This window comes from Anser brachyrhynchus (assembly GCF_964034855.1).
Source record: "Anser brachyrhynchus genome assembly, chromosome: 1".
Classification (NCBI taxonomy): Eukaryota; Metazoa; Chordata; class Aves; order Anseriformes; family Anatidae; genus Anser; species Anser brachyrhynchus.
The window spans coordinates 66,213,749-66,235,052 of record NC_137694.1 but is presented as its reverse complement, the minus strand read 5'-3'; the positions used below and the strand labels follow the sequence as shown (position 1 = coordinate 66,235,052).

At 40.9% G+C, this 21,304-nt stretch overlaps 1 protein-coding gene across 50 annotated transcripts in view; it reads right to left on the bottom strand.

The window, feature by feature from the left end:
- CACNA1C (calcium voltage-gated channel subunit alpha1 C) overlaps positions 1-21,304 on the bottom strand; it is a 494,498-nt gene that overhangs the window by 69,501 nt on the left and 403,693 nt on the right. For 29 of the 50 annotated variants that reach the window (XM_080576048.1, XM_080576019.1, XM_080576015.1 and 26 more), the window contains 10 exons: positions 20,196-20,325; positions 16,233-16,292; positions 12,356-12,462; positions 11,238-11,325; positions 10,687-10,794; positions 9,950-10,002; positions 9,696-9,842; positions 8,711-8,912; positions 8,068-8,226; positions 5,751-5,861 (listed from right to left, as the gene is read on the bottom strand). In XM_080576048.1, the coding sequence (XP_080432174.1) occupies positions 5,751-5,861; positions 8,068-8,226; positions 8,711-8,912; positions 9,696-9,842; positions 9,950-10,002; positions 10,687-10,794; positions 11,238-11,325; positions 12,356-12,462; positions 16,233-16,292; positions 20,196-20,325 (1,165 nt within the window). Of the gene's footprint in view, positions 1-5,750; positions 5,862-8,067; positions 8,227-8,710; positions 8,913-9,695; positions 9,843-9,949; positions 10,003-10,686; positions 10,795-11,237; positions 11,326-12,355; positions 12,463-16,036; positions 16,097-16,232; positions 16,293-20,195; positions 20,326-21,304 lie in introns of all 50 variants that reach the window. The other 21 variants (XM_080576059.1, XM_080576022.1, XM_080576064.1 and 18 more) reach the window with 2 other exon arrangements.

The following is a 21,304-nucleotide window of genomic DNA, read 5'->3' as shown; positions in this document are numbered from 1 at the left end:
GTTGGATGGAACTGCAGTGCTTTCAGCAGTGGGCAAAAGTCCATGTAATTGTAACCAGGTTTTCTGATATTTTTATATCAGTGCAGAATGTCTTTGTTTTCTCCATATAAGCTGGAGAAATAAAACATTGTGATGAATGGTGCCGGGGCAGCATCCTAAGCTATTTGGGTATTTCTAAAGGTACTAGAATGTAGAACTACACAAAGCATTAGATTTCCAAAATTAACCCGCCTTGTTTCAGTGGTGCAGTAAATAGATTGAATATAAATCTCAGCTGTTTGGAGCCTCTATCCTGATCAAGGAATGACTGATTATGATCTTAGTGAGAAAGAAGAATGTAAGTAGTATCAGGCAGCCAGTGTGACTTCAGGAGAGACTGCTCAGAGGTCTGTTTATAAGCATAAATGTACTAGAAATGGAGTAGTAAAAAGGGAACAAAAACAGATGAGTCATTGTGCAGGTTTGAGAAGAGATAACCGTGCATCAAATGCATGATAAATGCTGAGTGAGAGGTGCTTAACGAGGAATAAAGAACGGCAAATACATCAGGAGAGAAGGAAACACTAAGGACAGGTAGATCCATCCGTAAGCAGAGACTAAGAAATAACCATGGCTGATATTCATGACTTCCACAACTCAGAGGGTCATAGTCCTTCCTGGGATCACATTGGATTATGTGCCTTGTACTGAATGTGAAACTTGTTTGAAACAGTGCACAGAACTCTGAACTCTGCTGCAGGAAAATGACATTAAAGAATGGCAAGAATTCAGAGCAAAGTAGCAGTGATAAATGAAGGACTGAGCTAACTATCTGAGGAAGGACAGATGGCGTCGTTACAGGCTGCTTTACAAGTAACATCCATAAACACCCAGGGAAGAAAGGTGCTGACAGTGTCTGGCAAAGGGAATAGACTTGTGATCTGTAGTCCCTCTGGTAGTCATAATTCCAAAGAGGAAATCCCCAAGATTCCCTTTCCACACACAGACCTGGATTTGACAAAATATATGATTGTGTGCTTTACTTTATGCATGGGAGTAGTTCCACTGGTATATCTTCTATGCTTTGAGATGACAGAGACAGTGGTAGAAAATCCAGAACTCTCAGATTACTAGTCCTGCCCTTGCTAATAGGAGGATGTATGAAATATTTCCCGAAATAAAATTAGATACGGTTCATTAGTAAAACAACCCATTCCAGGGAGCTGGAAAGATCTGAAATTCCTGCAGGAGGATCCATCCCCATATTAGCACTTGTGTTGACAGATGGTGCAGCTTCGTATGAATAGGAATTTTAAGTCATTTTTTGTAAGTTGAAAAGATAAATTCCAGGCAGGTTCTGTATAGCAGCTGGTCCTTTGTAGACCGCGCCTTGTGGTGACATTGTTAAGAAGCTAGGACAGTGGTAACTGTGAGCACACCAGACAGCAGAGCACCTCTCATTCCCTTCAGTAGTTTTCTTTGGAAAATGCACGAAGTAGCAGCAGCTTTCTCCATGCAGGAACTGGAAAACAGCTCACCAGATGGGCTGGAGAATTTATAAAATTAGAAAAACAAAGCAGCAAAAGGCCTTGGCTCAACAGCATTGCTTCTAGACTGTCTCTTTGAAGTAACTACTTTTGAATCAGTTTATGCGCTTTAGCCAAGACAAACACTCAGGTCCATTTGGGAATTTTGCTTCAGAGCAGCGCATTAATACTCTGTAAGGAGATGGAGGGCATGTAGTAGATGTTTTCTATATCAGCAGCCCTAATCAACCCAAATCTCTCTCGCACATTGTTAGCACACCCTCCTGCCAAGACTGCAGCAGACACAGATGAGCTGTCTTATACTGTGCTTATATTTATCCTGCAAGAAACCTGGGAGAACTGATCCTCTCCTCCACAAAATGCACCACACAGAAACACGTGGGCTCTCAGAGGCTGGCCTTGTCCCTGCCCAGCATGTGCTACCTATACCCACAGATAGCTACTACAGCTAACATACCCTTCTTCTCTACAGCCTCCCTGGAGACTAAACAAACCAAAACGCTTCACAGAAGATGGCCAATAAAAAAGCTGACTAGGGCAACCAATCCCAAAAGTAACAGTATGTTTAGTTAGGAGAACCCCTGCCTTTCTACCTCGTTCACATATTTTCTCTAAGTGTTAGAAGATGAGCCCTGTCTCAGACGTGGCTCCTTATTCCTACAGCTGGCTTTTCAATACGTAAATCTCTGCTCTTACCAGAACGACTAGTTGCAGGGCTGGATTATCCCAATCGATTCTTTGCAGTCAGGCAGATATATGCCCCTACTTAATGTCTATGCAACTGACTGTGTATTTGCTTTTTTCCACCTTCACTATCAGGAGCAGCAAATAAGCAGGACATGTCTCTTCACAGAATATGAGCAAAGAAAAAAACTGTATGCATTGAAAAATCTGTGCACTCAGAGACTGCCAACTCTTCCATTATTACACAGGTAGTAAGCAGCATTGTAGTGGCAATAAACTGCTATTATTTTATATAATACTGAGCACCACACCACTGCCTGAAGCAGGAATTTTGCATATTGGGAACTCCACGCTTCCCTCCAAGGCAGGGCATGGGCAAGTCCCCATGGTGACTTCTGTAAGGAGCTAGGGTGGTAGCAGCTCTTAGCATCCCAGAGGTCTCTCCCAGTTCCCTTAGCAATTCTCTGTGGTAAAGGTATGAATAAACAGCAGCTTGTTCTAATTTGCACAGAGGGAAAAAAATGTGATCCCGTATTGCTGCTGCAGACCATTCATTCCAAGGTGCCTTTAGGAAGCAACTGTGCAAAGAAAAGCTCTGTGGCAGCTGCTTCAGAGTTACAAGTCAGTTAGTGTGCTGCTTGCTGTAGTGGAGGGTTAACTGCAGCATCCACTGCTGGGCTAAGCACTGCAAAATCGTAGAAAATAGAGTGGAGTTCACCACCTTCAGTTCTGTGCTCAGCTCTGTTCTGCCACTTTCTCCTGGGCATTGTCACTAAGGCAAGAACACAACACCTTCAGTTACCTAAGTTTCCTGCTTTCTTGTCAGTTTTACTGACAACAAGCTTACAGGTTCTTCGTTTTAGGTACTCTTCAGACAGAAAAAAAAAGTGATGTTGGAGCACAAAATCAAACTGAGCAAAGGAGCTTAAAGTCTGGTTTGTGTTTTACTGCTCTGGAAATTGCAGATGATTCTGCATTTCTGCATTCAGCATTCTGAAATTGCCATTTGGTACCTGGAAAACACTAAAATACCATTTTGCATCTCATTTCTTTGTTTGGTGAACTTGGTTGGTTGGAGGGTAGGGGATGGTGACTGCCAAAGTGATGTTCACCCAGGTGACACAGTGAAATCTTCCTGGACTTTTTCAGCTGTTATTCCTAGGAACAACCTCCACCTGCAAATTTAGGTAGGTTATTTTATATCTTGTGTGATAGGAGGACACAAGGTTAGGCCAAGCAGAGGGCTGTGCTAACAATTTTCTTCTTGCTGAGAGATTCCCACATCTGAACATATTCTAGGCAGGTTCAAGTTCAATCCAAAAGGGGAAGCCTAAATATGAGCAGACTGTGCCCCCAAGTGTTGGTCCACATTGGTCCAAATAGTTTTCTGAGACAGGTGATTTCCTTCTTTGGAGAGCAGGTTCAGTCAATATGGAGCAGGGAATGAAGGCTGCAGGCCAAATCCTTGTACTGAATGGCAAGTTACACAAAGCACTGGTGCTCAACACAATCCAGTGTGAATACAATACTGGTGACACTACTTTTTGCTGTACTAGCTGTTTTCACAAGCTCATTCCTGTTTTTCTTCCCTGTAAAACCTGTGGTCCCATTTTTAAAAATTGTTTATTTCCCCAAAGGTATTTAATTAAGCTATCAGTTTAAGACAGTTTAATTAAATAGATTTGAACTACTTTTGGCATACAGTCCAGACTGTGGTTTTAAACAGATTTATTATTTTATGTGGCTGTTCTTTCAGGATGGGCAGGGCCCAATCTGAGCTTGGTGTCTCATACTTAGTTGAGAAGACTTTATTAATAATCCACTATTCTGGTCACAAGGAAAACTTCTTTTATATACTCACTTTTACTATACTGTAGTAGCTGGAGATTTAAATTGGAAATTACAAAATCATGGAAAATTGGGCTGAGAGGAATCTTGTGACATAATCTAGACCACCCCCCTGTCCCAAGGCAGATTGTACATTCCTAAAGTGATTCCAAGGAAAAGTTCAGCTAACTTAATCTTAAAACCTCAAATAATAGAGATTCCACAATCTCTTCAGGCAATCTGTTCCAGTGGTTTTCTATCTGGAGGATACACGTTTGCCCTCAGCTGATTTTGCTTAACTCTTTGTGGTGCAGCAAAACTTGAAAAGGAGATTGAACACGGGAAAGTAAGGCACAGGAAGTAGAAGGGACCTCCAATATCATCAAGTCCAGCTCCTTACTGCTAGAGGCAACCATGTCAGGTAAAGCTTTTCCTGCATATGTACAGAGCTCAATATTTGAAGTGGTTGGACTCTTTCCCTAAATGGTCATAACAAATTCTGCCACAGAAACTCATCTTTCTTAAACTTAAGAATCTCTTGTAAAGTAGAACCATGAAATCAGAAGAGAATTGCAAAGCCTGTGAGATACAATTGTGGGTATACAATGTGCAGATAATATTTTTCTCTGCCGGAAGATTTGCTCACTAATAGACCACGCAAAATGTCAAAAGTGAAAAGTAGATCCCTCCTGAATATTGAAATCCCATCTGAAACAGATGATAATACTTCTAAATTTCCCAGCGTAGTGCTTGAGATCTCACAAAAATGTCAGTCCTTCACAAGGACAGTATGAGATGTTTCTAATCTTCAAGACAACTGCATTTCAGAAAGGAGAGAGATACTGGGTTCAGGAAAAAATACAAAATTGTGACTCTACTAAAAGAATTCCTAGATGCTGTGGAAGAAGGTGAGAGGCCAGGTAGAAGTAAAGTCTACACAGAAATAACAGGAGAAAGACTGAGTTCAGTAGAATGGGAGAGCGATGTTTCTGAGTTGAGGATGAAAAAAATATTAGTTTAGAGCTGGGAGCTCTACATGAAACCCTACATGTTTAATGGGAAAGACATCTTAGTCACAACTGATGTTTCAGACAGTATTTGCCAACCTTAACATTTCAATATATCCTTCAAGATACAGAATGCCATGGCCCAATGGACAGGACAATACATTCAGACAGGACCTGCTGGGGTGCTGAATATTATCAACGAAGTCTTGAATTCAAAACTAAAGGAATTCAAACTAGCATTAAGCCACAGTCCTCCCAGAAGAAACATTTTTTTCGAAGGCTCATAACCCAAAATGAGTCATGCTTGATTAGCTTCACTTAGGCCAGGAGACTAATCATAGGATGATATTTCTATTTCATTTTAAGAAAGTCAGAGAGAACATCAGAATAATGTTCAGCATGGAAAACATGTTATAGCCTAAACATAGTGTCACTATTATAACTTAATGAAAACAGAGAACTAGGAACCTTCTTTATTAGCAGGTGTCACTGTTTTTCCGTATTTATTTATTTATTTAGCATGTCTACTCTCCAGTGAAAAAATTATTAAATACACATGAGACTCCAATCCAGAGAGCAACTGTCCAGCTCATTTATCGGTGGGGTGAGAGATCAAAGAGTTTCACCTCCTCCTTCTCCTCACAGCTGCCCCGCACACATGCACACACACACAGAGGCTGGGAAACTCTACACCTAAAGCACCTACCTTAGGTTTGAAGGCGATTAATTTCAGGACCATCTCGACAGTGAAGAGGCCAGTGAAAAGCATGTTGAGGATGTTCATGGCTTCCTTGAACATGCAGCTCTGACCGTAGTGCTGAAAAACAGTGTCCCGGCAGCATTGTGAGGAATGGACATGCCAGCTAGTTGGTTATCCACAGGACTACTACTAATCTCCCTCCACATCAAGGTTATCTAAAGGAAACCCCAGCATGCTCCGTTTTTTCAATTTAGAATTCCCATCTCCCTTCAAACATAAGCATTTCTATACCTCTAGCCATTTTTGTAATCTGACTCTGGATCTCTTCTCTTTAAAAAAAAATGTTTTTGATTGGGGGCTACCAAAATCACATTTATCATTCCAGTTGAGGGCTATAAATCTGCATAATGGTACAAGGCAATTTCCAATTGTGTTTGTTATCTTACCCTTCCCTAACACCTGGGTTACTTTTTTTGTTTGATTGCTACTGTGCAGTGAACAGGGGGTTTCACTGAGCTGTTCATAATGATACCAAGGCACTCCCCAAATAATTGCACTTGATTCAGGATTCTGCAAAGTACATCAACAGCTCACATCATATCTTTCTAATATGCATTATCTTGCATTTGCCAACTCTGAATTAAATTTGCAATCATGCTACCATTCACTTAACTTTATTAAGATCTTATGAAGTTACGCTCTGTAATCTATTGATTAATTCAAATAATGTCTTCTGCAGATTTTGCCACCTCATTTTTCATATCCTTATTTCAAAATCTTTATACTTGGGACCGATTACCTTATTTTGAAGTTGTCTTTCAGTTCATATTACAAGACCTTGTTTGTAGTTGCTTAATTTTGACAGTTTTAACCACCTGGACTGAATTTTCCTATTCTGCATTGGATCAGGGTGATTTATTTGAAAGAGCTTTAGTTAAAACAATTCAGATACAGATGAAGGACAGGCTAGGGAAAAAATCCATTGTTGAGGAATTTTCAAAATTGCTCATGACATTTTCCTTGAAAGACTCTAGTACCTGCAGGTCTTTGGTTAAAAACTTGGAATTTTACTGGAATGTGGCTTTTCTAAGTTTGAACCAAAGTGTAAGTTTTTGAAAAACTGTGCTTTTCTCGGGATGGATATGGACTTCCTAGAATCTCCGGAGATGCTGTCCTGCTTGTAGGCTCACAAACATCTCACCAGCTTCTAGATCTATCTGCCCTGTGCATGCCCCAATGTCATAGCAGCTGAGCATGCTCCAAAGCTTCCAAGTGAACATAACAGTTCCCCTCTGTTGCTTCATGACAGTATAGCAGCAGATGCTTCAGCTGAGAGAAGAGTGGGACTGACTCAAAACAAAAAGGAAGGTGATAGAGACCAAGGGCAAAGGCAGAGTGGAAGGTACAAACCAGAAAAGGACAGGCTTGGGTAAATGTACAGAACTGTTTTTGTCTATACAGGCTCATTCCCTGTCTGAAAAGAACATAAAACTTCCTTTTTGTTAACTGACCACTTAGTAAAGGTTATGTCTTATTCCCCTTTACTGCTCTTCCACCTGCACATGTTAATCTACTACCTTTATTTGCTATTCTTGTAGATCCAGCTGCAGATGTTTCTTTGGTGGATTCCCACTAGATATTTGGAAACCCCTCACACATTAAGGAAAATGAATGCACAGTATAGTGGGTAGTAGAGCAATCAGTAGCATCACTAATGAAGCAAGTTAGGCAAACAACTATCAAGAAATACTTTAGGTGGAGTTGATCCTACTTTGTGGTGATGGAGTAGAAAATACAGCTTCTAGAGGTTCTTTCTCGACAAATTTCTATGATTCTTAATGTAGAACAATGGAGATAATAGGGACCCTCAATTCCCACTTTCCTTGATTGCCTTGTTTGCCAACTTATTCGCTCCCTACTTTTTAACATAGAAAAGGCTAAAATTTGAAATTCAGATCTTAGGTGAGTGACAGTTCAAGGCTTATTCTTGCATTTCATAGAAGACAAGTCAGAATTGAGAAGTCACATGTTACTACAGAGGCCACTGAATTTGCAAGTGATATAACTTTTTAAAATTTTGTTTTAAAACAAGATAAACAGGATTGTTGAAAGCATCACATTTTAGCACAAAGAGGAGAGGCAGGTTCCTAATTCTAACTAAATATCATCATGAGTGAACACAGTACAATGCCTTTTATCATGTTCCTCTCCCTCAACACATGGTGTGAAGGTGAAATTAGGTTTCAGCCTCTGTTATTTCTATATTTCCCCCAACTAGGTCTAATAATTCACCACCTGTGAGGTTTTCTGCTTGCTTACTTACTTGCATGGCCAGGCAGATGGTGTTCAGCAGGATCAAAACGAACATCAGGTATTCAAAATAGGTGGAGTTGACCACATACCAAACTTTGTACTGATACTGGTTTTTAGGGATGTATCTCCGCAGGGGCCGGGCCTTCAGGGCGTATTCTACACACTGGCGCTGTGAAAGAGGCACGGTAAGTTTAAAAATCAAAAAAAAATATGGGATTGATCAGATACTCCCAGATATAAAAAATGTGTTTCAAGTATATATATATATAAAACCTATGTGTTTCAAGTTATTTTCTGAAATGACAATGCCTGGAAGAAGATTTTCTAATCTTTCTAATCTGAATGCATATATTCTACCTGTTTTAGAGATCCATATATATTTACTTTGACCACAGAGTGCTGTCACTCTCATCTAATCTCAGTGAACCAAATGGGACAGCACACATTTTTAAGTAAATACTGTCCTTTGTGCAAATCTTACAGCAAGATTTTTTTTTTTTTTTTTTTAAAGCCAGTTTTCTTAAAGATGGTAGTGAAGCCAGCTTATATTTTTTTGGCACTTTCACATGTTCCTCTATGTTTATATTTCTCTCTTAAATGTTTATTCTCAATGTATTTTCTATCCTTAGTGGCAGTAAGTTATTGTAAATTACCTGGTTCTTGTCCAGCTCACAGTTCTTGTATTCTTGTTCTCCTTGTTCCTGAAATGTGACGATGACGAAACCAACGAAGATGTTCATCATGAAGAAAGCAATGATGATGATGTAGATAATAAAGAAGATGGAGATCTCAACCCTGTGATTATAGATGGGTCCCACATCCTCCATGTGGGAATCAATGGACCTATACAGCAACCTGAAAGCAAACAGGAGCCCAATGCAGAGAAAATCTGCAGCTGTCATGAGGCCTTATAGGTGATGTTATAAAACTCAGTTTTGTGATTTTCTTGGATTGTATCAAAATTACCTCACTCACAGATGCACTGACTTGCACTGATCTGAGTATAAACTCTTGCAAAAGAGAGAACACAGCTTTTATTAACTTTATATGTTTGAACCTGTTCAGCACTTTTAACATTTGTTAACACTGCTGTTAGCATCACCTTGTGACCCATTTCAAGGGCAACCCCATGATAACCTTACATGCCCATGTCACTGACTGAGAGGAACTGTGGGAGTCCTCAGCCCCTGTGACAAAGAGAGGACAGCCTGGTGAGATATCCTGTGTCTACCCATATTGCACAGTTAGCAGTGCTGTATTTCAAAGTGGACCACTGGCTCCACGGGGAAACCTGCAGCACCTAGCAATACTGGTAAGTGCCTGACAGGCGTTTTATATCCCTTTATATACATAATATTTGTATCAATATTGTTATTACTGCTGCTACTGACAATCATTTATTAAGAACCAGAGACAGTGCTATACACTGCTTACAAGTACAGGAACCACAATTCCTACAGGTCCTGAGGAATTTACTACGTACCTAGTACTACAATGACTGCTGCTGCTATTGCTACATATAATGTTTTAGACTTTTTAAATACTTAGAATGGGAAAGTCTGTTCTCTGCATTTGAGTTTCCTCTTTTGAAATGAATGAGGACATTACTAGTGTTGCATCATCTCAAGAAGCACTCACTCTGGCCAGCCCTCAAAGGTCGAGACAGTGAAGAGGGCCATCATGGCAGTCAAGACGTTGTCAAAGTCAAACTTGCTGTTCTCCCAGCTCCGGGGCTGGATCATTGGCTGGTTGACCTCACCATCCTTGTATGTAATGTAGTACCCTCTGTGGGTGGAGAGGAGAGAGAGAATGTGACAGAACTGCACTTCCAGTGCCAGGCCCTGAGAGCATGTGGCCAGGGAAAGGGGCTGAGTGGGAAAGGTCAGACTCACCTGCATTCTGCTGCTGTCTGCTTGGAGCTATCAGTGCAGCTATAGAGTTTGCCCTTGAAGAGGAAGAAAGAAGAATGAAGCCTCCTTTCCTGACAGTGCAAGGGTTAGGGCAGGTCATGTACCAAGGTGGCTGCACTTACTACTTGCTTAACTACTATGGGTATGTTTACATGCTCTTTTGCAGGCAGATGTGAACAAACTGTATCAAGAGTTGCCTACGTCTAGGTAGTTCAAGAGCACAGGCTTTCATCTGCTTGCACAGTGTTTTTCTGTGTGTGTCCTGAGGTGCATGTGCCCTGAGTGCTGCCAAACACTAATTGTCCGAAGGGTGGTGAAGGGCACAGAAATAAAAGCAGATGTAAGGAAGTGAATGAGTAACCTCCAGTAATTAGCTGGCATACCCCATCTTCTGTAAAATGGAAGGTAGACAGCCTGTAATTACCAATCCCTTAGAACAGCCCCCTTCATTTGTCATGCCACGAGCAATTTGGAAAATAGGCTTACTGATGTTACTGGTGATTTCTTACCGTTACAGGTGAAGCACAGCAGTTCTGAAAATACCTGATCCAGTTTTGGGGAACTCCTGGTAGCAGGAGCCCAGGTAACTACGACGGTGCCCACACTGCCTTTCACACGGGAAGATTCCATCTCCCCTCCTCAAGGTTTTTCATATTTTTCTTCCCACCCGAGAAAACAGCTTAGTGTAATGGTTGGATGAACGGGTCCAATGGTTTTACCTTGAACAACTGAACTCCAATGCAGGCAAACATGAACTGCAGCAAAGTTGTGACAATCACAATGTTTCCGATGGTTCGGATGGCGACAAACACACACTGGACCACATGCTGCAAATGGAAGATAGGAACAAAAGTAACTTGCAGGACTGTTCTGAGCTGCTCTGGCTAGGAGTGAAGCCCAAGGCTACAATGACAAATACAAATATTTCATTTAACTATTACCCATTAAGTAATGTCTCAGGAAAGGGGAGAGAAAACCAACTTGTTACTTTTATCATTATAGAAGCAAGCAAAGAGTGGTAGGAAAATTCCAACGCTTAGCTCTCTGAATGGTCCAGTAGCAGAGTCTTACATAGTTGGGCACCCACCAGGCCCACAGGAAGGAATTTAACTAATAGAGTAAGGCTTGCGAGCCCATCTGTAACCCCGGAAAACAACATCATATAACCTTTGTGGTGAGGCTTAAACACTACTTGAACTGTTGCAAAAGTCCTTGCAGCCTGAAATAACTCAGATTTATACTTTACAGAATGCATTGGGACTCTTCTAACCTTTAGCCCTTTGGCTCTGTTGATGGCCCTCAGTGGTCTAAGTACTCGCAAAACACGCAGGATCTTCACCACATTGATGGCACTGGACCTGGAAGAAAGTATTGGAACGCTTGAGACAGACAGCAATATAGGGGGTGTGCTGCAAGGACAGATGGATTTCATCCACTCTTTCTCATCTGAAGTCCTACATAACCTTAGGATGCTTAGGGTAGCTAGAGAGTAAATTCATTTCTACTTGCTCTGGCATCTCAGGAATAAGGAAATCACTCGCTGGTGCTACCTTCGTAGGTCTTGCTTCCTGATCTATGCAGCATCAGTATACATTCTCCTGGCTTTCACCGTCTCTGTTGTATTACTGAAGGGAATGCAACATGAGCAGGGATTTTTATTTATTTATTTTTATAAGCAGGGCAAGTTGCCAAATATTCTATAGCTTTCTGATGGAAATTGTGCCAATATGTAGGCATTGCAAGACATTTTCCGACAGGGCTCATAGAGAGCTTCTCTGCTGAAATATTCACAGAAGAATGGACACTTCAGGTGACTCAGGCATTACAGGTATACTGTCCAGGTAGGTCCTATAACTTATTAAGCAAATTAGCAAATCAACCAATACAAAATGGAGTGACAGAAGCAGGCTCAACTGATGCTGCCACCAGTGCTCTGCAGATTCTTACGTAGCTTTTGAAGCACTTGATGATCTTCCATTGACCAAGACTTGTGGTATATTAGGAAGTAGGAAATCACTATCATCCCATTTTATAAAGAGGTAATGAGAGCTCTGGGAAGGAACAGTAAGTCACTTAACTGTCCTGAACTGATAAAGTGACTCAGAAATCTTGGAACAAAGCTGAGTGTTATGATTCCCAGTGGATCAAATTTCTTGTTCTCATTTGCTCTTTCTGGAAGATGTTCCCTCCAGGTCATTAGTATAGCATTTCCCAATTATCACATCCCCTCATGAGAATGAATTTTAATGCCTCTTGAATCATCTGAGAAAAATACCTCCAGGCTCATGAGAAAAATCTTACCCAGATAAGAGAATGAGATTTAGGTATCATCTCCCAGCCCAGCCCTCCTGTCCCAAAAAAACAACCGATTGAAAACAGCTCACTCACTGGATCCCAAAGGAGATGAGAGAAACGCTGACCACCAGCAGGTCTAAGATGTTGAAATAGTTTCTGCAGAAGGAGCCCTTATGGAGGAAAGCTCCGTATGCGGTCATCTGCAGGAAGGCACACGACACAAACACACTTTGCCGTTAACATCTGTTCAGAAACCAAACCCATCTGGTTGTGCTCAGAGTATATATTTGGGTAGGGGTGGTATTTCTAACATAGACAAGACAATCTACCCTCAGGCCCCAAAGGAGAAGTTGAGTCCCCATGGAGAGAAGAGAGAGTGAAGAAGACAGTAAGATAACTATGAAAGACCTAACTATGGAAAGCCAACACTAGGTGCAGTGAGAAAAATACGCACTTAGACTGCACAGAGTATATAACATACTGAATCAGTAAAGCAGCAAAAAGAGTGTTTGCAAAAACTACTCATTGCAATCCTATGCATTTATTTATTTATTTTTTCATTTTTCCAATGGCAGAGGACACTTGTGAGTATGATACTAGTATTATATAAAGGCCTCTTTAGTTAAATTGAATAAAACACATGAAACAAAAAGGGCTCTTTTGTGATGTTTTTCAATGCTTATATCGGCTGCAGTGGACAGTTGAGCTCTCTTTCTTCTTTGAAGAAAGAACAGAATCCCTCCAGGACTTCATGCTTTAGAGCTGCACTGAAGCATCAGGCAGAATTCCTGTTCTCTTCAGTTTGCTACTTCTGTTCAGCTCAATCCCATATGCTTTTTCCTACCTCTACACAGTTTCCTCCCTTTTTATTCTAGAAGCAGTTCCATTTTCTCCTTTGTTTTCCTAACAGAAGCCAAGGTAATGTTCCTTGAGACCAAGAAGCCTCTTTGTGGACATAGTCATTATGAATATCACCCAGATGAGGAAGGGAAAGATTTTACATATTTTACAAGGGAGGTCCTGCCCCTCCTGCATACAAAGGGTTATTGAATACTTGCTGGCGCTGAGGAGGATGTCACAGCTCCAGAACTGGATTAAGAACCAGTATAAACAGAAATGGGTCTCAGCCACAATGTCACAATTCTGAGCTCAGGAGAGCAAAGGTCCTGACTCTGAATTTTAGAATGAGCTCAGTTTTAGAATGCGACTAGATGAGTCTGGCATGGCGAAAGAGGGAGAAGTGATAATCTTATTTTTACCACCTACCTTAGCATCAGTAAGTGATCTAACATAACTGCTTTGCAGAAACCCCATTCCCCCAGCTGCTAATCTCATTTCATTACCTGGGTTAGGAACATAGGCTTGTAAATTCAGTCCTCTGAATCTCATCTAAGTTAGATGTCTAAAGTAACCTGAAGCAGATGTCATTAGACTGTTCCTCAATGACCAGACTCTTCCAGCTGAGAAGTATGAACTAGAAATTAAAACGGGAGTTTTCCGGCTAGTAGCTCAGGATGGCATAGCTACTAGTGGCTTCCAGCCTTGCCTACCTGTGACAATTAGGTAGCCAGAGGATGGTGGAAGGGCAAATGGTATATCAGATAATTTTTTCACCAAACATCCATGACATCAGGGAGCCAACTACCAATCAGTCAGACAGAACTGAGAAGGGGAGGAAGTATAAACTCGTCTTGGTTTAGAATTTATACTTATAGACACATTTGATTTGGGAATGGGGGGGTTCTTGCCATAACAAAGGTGGTAAAGATGCCCTTTACTGATTATATTTTGTATGGCAAACTTGAAAAAAAGGAGACACCATTGAAATCAGGAGGGGAAGCTCTGTTGAATTTAAGTTCTATACAAACTGTGGTTGGGAGATTTTTTATTTAAGAAGAGACTCTCAAAGAGTATGTAACCTGTGTCTGCCTCCCACCTGGTACACTGAACAAAACTCTTAGGGTGCCATTTAAAACTAAACCATAACTATCTTCAATGGCATGTTCAAAACATTGCAAAGTTGGTCACCTTGCTAACGTTCATCAGAATCCACCATGGCAGTGTGGGCTTGTAGGTGTTGTCAGCAACATGGGGGCAGATAAGTTTGTTTCTCTACAGTCTTGATAATCATATAGTTATTTGTTCTTTTGCTTCTTACTGTTTACATCAACTTTTCTGTTGTGCAAAAGATTGTGCTTAATGAAAGGCAGCAGAGAAACAGGCCTGGAGAAACCCAGAAACTTGTGAGGCAGGAACTGATGGGATAAGAACAGAAGAATTTATTAAATATTAGTATTCTTTGCACTCCTCTCCCACTTGTACTTGGAGAAAATCCAAGGGTGGTGACCTAAATCCATTGAAGTTAATGGGAGGGCATCAGGAAGCTCGGAAACAGGTACTATGCAGTACGCTTCCCTGATGAAAACAGAGCAATACACCAGTGGGTTAGGTTACGTTCTGATTCCCCTAAAGTCGTTAGGAGTGTTACCATTTGCTTCAATGGCAGCAGAATTGCTACTGTAAGTTTGAACAGGTGGAAAGGTGCCCTGGTATAGAAAGCTAAGACTTGAACTGCAATTTTGGTTTTAAGTGTTGCTGTTAAGATGTTTTCCTTTTTTGACAAGCCTTTTTGATAGGCTATTTGGCGTGTGCACATTCAGATTTATTGTGTAAACACAGATGCACACTGCACAGCAGCATAATATGCACACCTCTTTGGAGAATATTATGGCTTTGCTGATTTAAAATCATGTCAAAAAGCATTCCTCTCTACAAAAATATGTAGGGGCCACCCTACTTGCCAGCCTCCAGTATGGATACTGTTATTAGGGTCTTGAGTTGCAAGATCTGAGCAACTCTAAGGTGCTGCAGGCCAGCACTTAGAACTAGCCTGCTGAGAAAAATAAACAAGCTGCCAAATGAACCTAGCATTTAGAAAGCCAGAACTTTGCCCAATTACTGTTATTTAAATTATTAGGCTACGAATTTGGGAAAATTAGAGTTAAGAATGAGGCAGCCTATTTTTATTTTCTTCTGAGCTAAAACATTCTCCTGCACATTTCCTTTGGTATAGAGCATGTTTTCTGGGAAATGTGAAGCCAGGTTTTAAACAGGCAGTGCAGCAATATTCATTTGTAGCCACAGTCCCTCATGTTTCGGTGATTTGTATTCTTGGTTAACTCTCCGCTCCTAAAACATGAGCTTTTGCACTGTACTCCCTGGTGGAATCACTGCCTGGCTCCTATTTGGCTGTGCACCCTATAACCTTCCATAAGGCATTGGCTGCTCTTTGGCCCAGCCTCATGACTTGTGCAGAACTGAGACCTTCTCTTTGAGTTGTAGCATGTATAACAGGAGCATGAGCTCGGGATTCTTTGTACAGCAAATAAGTCCTGTTTTGGAAAGACACGGTAGTGAGAACAGTTTCTGGAGTGAAGGCCTTTTTCTTGGTCCTCTTACTTGTCATCCTGTCATTGCATTTCCCCTAAAACAGCATTGTGTTGATATTCGCCTTATAAGTCTGAATATCAAAACTTCACATAAGACTTCTTTTTAAGCAACTACCAAAAGCATAAAACCAAAAGATAAGCAATCTTTTGTGTAGAGATAATACTGGAGTTAAAAAAAAATAAAAGAGAGAGCAAGAGAGGGCAAGAGAGAGAGAGAGAGAGAGAGAGAGAGAGAGAGAAAGCAAGCAAGAAAGAAAGAAAGAAAGAAAGAAAGAAAGAAAGAAAAAAAGAAGCAGAAAATGAGTTTATTGCTCAGATTGGTTACCTTAAGAATAATTTCTAATGTAAAGATACTAGTGAAGACATAGTCTGCATTGCCTAGGATCTGAAAAATAAGCACAATCGGGTTAGTTGTACTGAGCGTGACCCAGGAACAAACAGGCGTGTGTGTTAGCAACAGATAGTGGCAGAAAACTAGTAAGCTTGTGAACAGGTAATGGTAGAGAAGATGGGCACTTTACCTTCAGAGCAATTTCAATGGTGAAAATGACAGTAAAAACTATATCAAAATAAAAGAGAATCTGTAAAAACAAAAGGGAATAGGAGTGGGGAGGGTAGATCAGTGACTGGCCACCAGAATGGGAAATCACAGTTCAAAATCAAATGCACAAGTCTCCTAACAAGGGAACAAGGAGGGCTATATAGGAAATGGTTTTGTAATGACGTCCTGTTGAGTGCAGTGAAGGTCCTGGCACATAGGACAAGCAGCACATTACATGAAATCTTTTCGGAGTTACAATCCCATAAAGGCTGTGGAGGGAAAACAAGCTTTTGGTTGTTGTTATAGGATTTTTTTTTCTATTTTTTTTTTCTTAATGTGATAACGCACAGACAATTCAAGTTTTTTTCACAAACAGATTTCCAAACTGAGAATACAAGGATATCTGGTCTCTCAGTGGAAAACATGAGATTTTTTCTCACTAACTGCCATTCAGGCTTGTTTTGTGTCTCTTGTGAAGGAAGAAAAACAGACTGCAAATTGATGCTCTAGCTCATTTTTTTCTATACCCTGACTTGCCCTGGATTAGGATGAATAACAAATACTCTGCCAATTGAACAGAATCACAGTGACCATAATTTGATCATGCACTAAATGTGCCTAACTTATATCTTGCATCTTTCCATTGGCATTCTGTGTAACAGGCAAGCTGAAACACCCCTTGTTCCAATGAACTTAGACCCAGTGGTGGGCATACCTATGGCATGCATAGCAGACCACAAGAAGGGGCCCTAAAGTGTCACAGAAGGCAACAGCAAGTCTGGAAGGGTTAAGTGATTTTTCTAAGTAACAGCATCAAGGATGGAGATGTCTTTCACTGCCCATTGACCTACAGCTCACAAAAGTAAATGGAAACTTTTAAACTTACTACTGGGACCAGAATTGGACTCCATTTGTTACCAATATATTCCAATATCCCAAACCATTTTGACGTTATCTATACCGCAAATGGTTAAAACCAAAAGTATTGTGCCCTTGGATTACTGTTGTTTTAGCTTAACCAAGTTCTAAACCTGAAGGCCAATATAAGGAAGCAGTAGAAACTTGATCATTTTCAAATTTAACCCTTTAGTGCTAAAATACTAGTAAACATACAGAACTATCCTTCCCATCCCACATCTCTTTATTGTATCTAGATGGTCTTGCTCTAATACAAACTCAAAGGTGGCTAGATTCTTACAGCTTGGTATGCCATGGGCAATCGGTAGCTATTGCAAACTACAGGGTTAATTTATATTGCACCCTTTAAGCATGACCCCAACCTAGAGTGATTTGCTGACAATGAAGGTCAAATGGGGACATATATCATTTACTCCTGCTGCATAACCTAAAGCCCCTTAGGTTACTGCTGGATTTTTGACCCCAAGACTTACGCAGAAGTTGTTTTCTCTTCTTTGAGGATGGCTTAGGGTCTATAATTTTTTTTTTTTTTCAAATTAAAAAAGGGCTTTTTCAAGGATGGACAGACCTCAGTTGCATTCTATATTAATACCCACACATTATAGCTGGAAATGTCCCCTTGCATTGCTGCCTTCTAGGTCCTGACATTTGGTTATTATATCAATGGAATAATTTTATAATGTATGTGCCAAATTCATGGGTACTCTAAGGCTGCTTTGCATGACTCCATTGACATAAAGCAGCCATAAACTTGATTAAAGTGGATGATTAAGCTGGGCCTGCAGCTGCTTTACATCACCAGAGCACTGCAAAGCAGCTACGGCATACTGGTGAATCTGGCCCCAAAGCTGCAGCTAGTAAAGACATTCCATATAGATGAAATCACGCCTAATGGAAATGATCACTTCCCACCTGTGCAGGTGGTACTGTTTACCAGCAGGCATACTTATTATTATCTAAATATATATTTAATCCAGAATATATTAAAATGAAAGAGCACCTTGCCAGGATGCAAACAGGAGAATATTGTGAGACCATAAAGTTTTATGTCTTGCTTGGGATTTGAAGGCTGTTTGATCAGACTGGAGAGGCACTTCCACAGACTTGCTGCCTGAGCCCTGTGTGACACAGGAAAGATGCAGCCACTAGCCCACCCCAGGACAGATGAAATATCCAAGCCTCTTTGCTAGCCCTTGCAGGAGGAGGTTCTCTCTGTTCCTGTCTTCCTGCTCTGGGACAGTTTGTATCAACAGCAGTACAGGGCCACAGAAGGTGAACGCCTGATTATGTTGTCCCAGCATGAGGGCAAGGCAGCGTGTTTGTATTCATCTTGCTTGCTTTCCCTCCCAGGCACTGAGCAGGATCCAGTCTTACTGTTCTACTGTCAAAGTGTATAGGCAGACAACATTTGCAACCCAAACATCTTGTCAGTGTCCCCTTGCATGATACATTTTAAACACCTGTACCTGTAAAAATTAAACACATCAGTGCAACATCAGCAGGTTCAAATACACAAGACAACACTTTGCCACTTTGAACCAAAGTTTCAGCTCTTTTATCTTTCACTTTCACTTTTATCTTTCACAGTTTTCACTACTCTTTTCTTTCTTTTCTTTCTTTTCTTTTCTTTTCTTTTCTTTTCTTTTCTTTTCTTTTCTTTTCTTTTCTTTTCTTTTCTTTTCTTTTCTTTTCTTTTCTTTTCTTTTCTTTTCTTTTCTTTTCTTTTCTTTTCTTTTCTTTTCTTTTCTTTTCTTTTCTTTTCTTTTCTTTTCTTTTCTTTTCTTTTCTTTTCTTTTCTTTTCTTTTTCTCATTTAAATATCTCTGCTATAGATTGTACAGCAGATTCTGTGGAATGTCAGAAGCCCATATGCCAGCTGACATCATTCTGCAGTGCTAATACATGTTGACATACATTTAGCCCTAAATGGTGGGCACACTCAGCCATGCACAAGTGGATCATTACTGACGCGTTTGACTACTATTTAGTACCCTTCTTCAGGACAAAATGCAAAGCAATGCTGAGATACGTTCAGGAATCAGCTTCCATTAGCACCTTCTCTGCATGCACATGTGCATTTAAATGAAGGCTCAGGCCATAATTCTTCTGCTAGGTAGAACAATGAGCATTAAATTAAAGTTTTAATATTAATAAGTAAATAAATGGCCCACTGTTTATGCCTAGAAAGTTCCTCCAGCTTAAAGGCACCAAAATGCCACTGCAGACAGCAGAGGTCATAAGTCTCATATATGACTGCTGGCAGTTGTGATTTCTGTATGACCCCAGATAAATGGAAACTACCACTGGCAGTTAAGTACTGAACATTTCAAAAGGCTAATATGAATGGTCAGGAAAAAGGTGAGAATGTATCTATGTGATGAATGCCTTCCTCTTCTTCCCCCAGCCTGGCAAGGAGAGGAGCACAGCATATTTTCTGAGGATTATCTCAAACTCAGTGATAGCTTTGCAGGTTGCACTCAAGCAGCCTGATTATAACCTTGATGACACCAATTTCCTCCAAAGTGACTGCATCAAACTCAAGAATTTTACTCCTGATTCACAACCAGTGTGAACAAAGAGAAAATCAGGCCTTGGGCTTTTTAGCTCAAAAGAAAAAAAAACAAAACCAAAAAGAAAACAAACAAACAAAAAAGTGGCAGGAGAGGAAACATTCCAAAGGGAACTTGTAAATCCCCTGAATTTGAATTATTTGAACCCCAATCAATGTTTCTACAGCCCATTTTTAATGCCTTAAATTCCAGGGAGCAATAATTTTGCTTCAGTCTCCTGTCCTTCTACCCCTAACAGACACTTCTGAAACGAACTAGAGGCCAAATTCTGCACTGATTCATGTTCCCTGCAAAAAACAATGATTTTACACACAGTGTACAAAAGGTAAAAATCAGGGCAGAGAATCACTCCCAAAGCCTCTGATGCAGTATTTTCTGCCTTTCCTGGCTACGACTCATGATCTGCTTGTACCACGCCTCTAATACACAGCGAGGGAAGGAGTATGGTAAGCATACTTGGTTCCTAAAGGAGAGGTGTCGGACGGGGTCCTCAGCTGCCAGGGAGATGCTGCTGAGCAAGATGAAAAATAGGATCAGGTTGGTGAAAATGTTATCATTAACGATTCGATGGCAGTGGACACGAAACCTGAAAGAGAGAGGAGAGGCATAACTTTATCTCTCAGAGAACAGCAAAACCTGGGAAACATTTCCCTCTTCCTCTTTTGCTGGCAAGACTGGCCCTGGAGGATTGCTCTGCAGAGCAGCTTCCCTCTGCCCCTGCAGCAGGGAGAGCAATGGCCCAGGCAGCTCTGCTTTGCCCTGCTAGGTGCTGGGCAGCCTTGGCTCTCTGTGTCATGCAGTGATGGTGACTGGCTGCCTGCAGGACTCATGCTTGGTGTGTGATTTAGATATGTGCCTTCCATACAATGATAGCAGGATATGAGGAGTTAAACTTTATAACAGTCCTATGGATAATTCTAGAGGCACTTCATTAATCTATTTACCTCTACTTTTGGCTGTTAAGCCTCCAAGCCCCTATTATAGCAATTTTACAGATGATTGCAGAGGTTAATTTACTTTTCCAACAAGCAACAGTGGGTGGGTGGCAAAGCTGACATTAGAGTCCATGAGTCCCAGTCATCATCAGGCTCTCCCTGTTGCACATACCAAGAAGGAGTGGCACAAGCCCTGCTGTGGGAAGACAGGCTCTGAATTCTGCTGTGCTTTTACGGCCCTGCCTTACTTTCAGACTGTTTGGAGGCAAAGTCCCCAAGGGAGACATTCGGATACATGACACTGTACAGATCACTGAACAGTGAGATAATTTCTGAACCTTTAAAAAATATATTCTCTTGTGGGCCCTGCTCAGCCCTCCACTCATGGCACTGATGTCACGCATTGGTATTGGAAAGAGAAGTGGGGCAATGTGAAGCCACACTGTATGGAGAAGCCTGAGGGAAGAGTGTGAGAGAAAGACAATTCTTCTCAGCCTCCCCTCAGTTCTATGGACTCTTATCCTCCTCGTTTCTTTTCTTGCATGCTTGTTCTTGGTCAGTGACAAGCAGAAAGACAGGAACTCCTTACTGGGAGTATTTTTTGAGAAGATATTAGGACAAGAAGCTCCA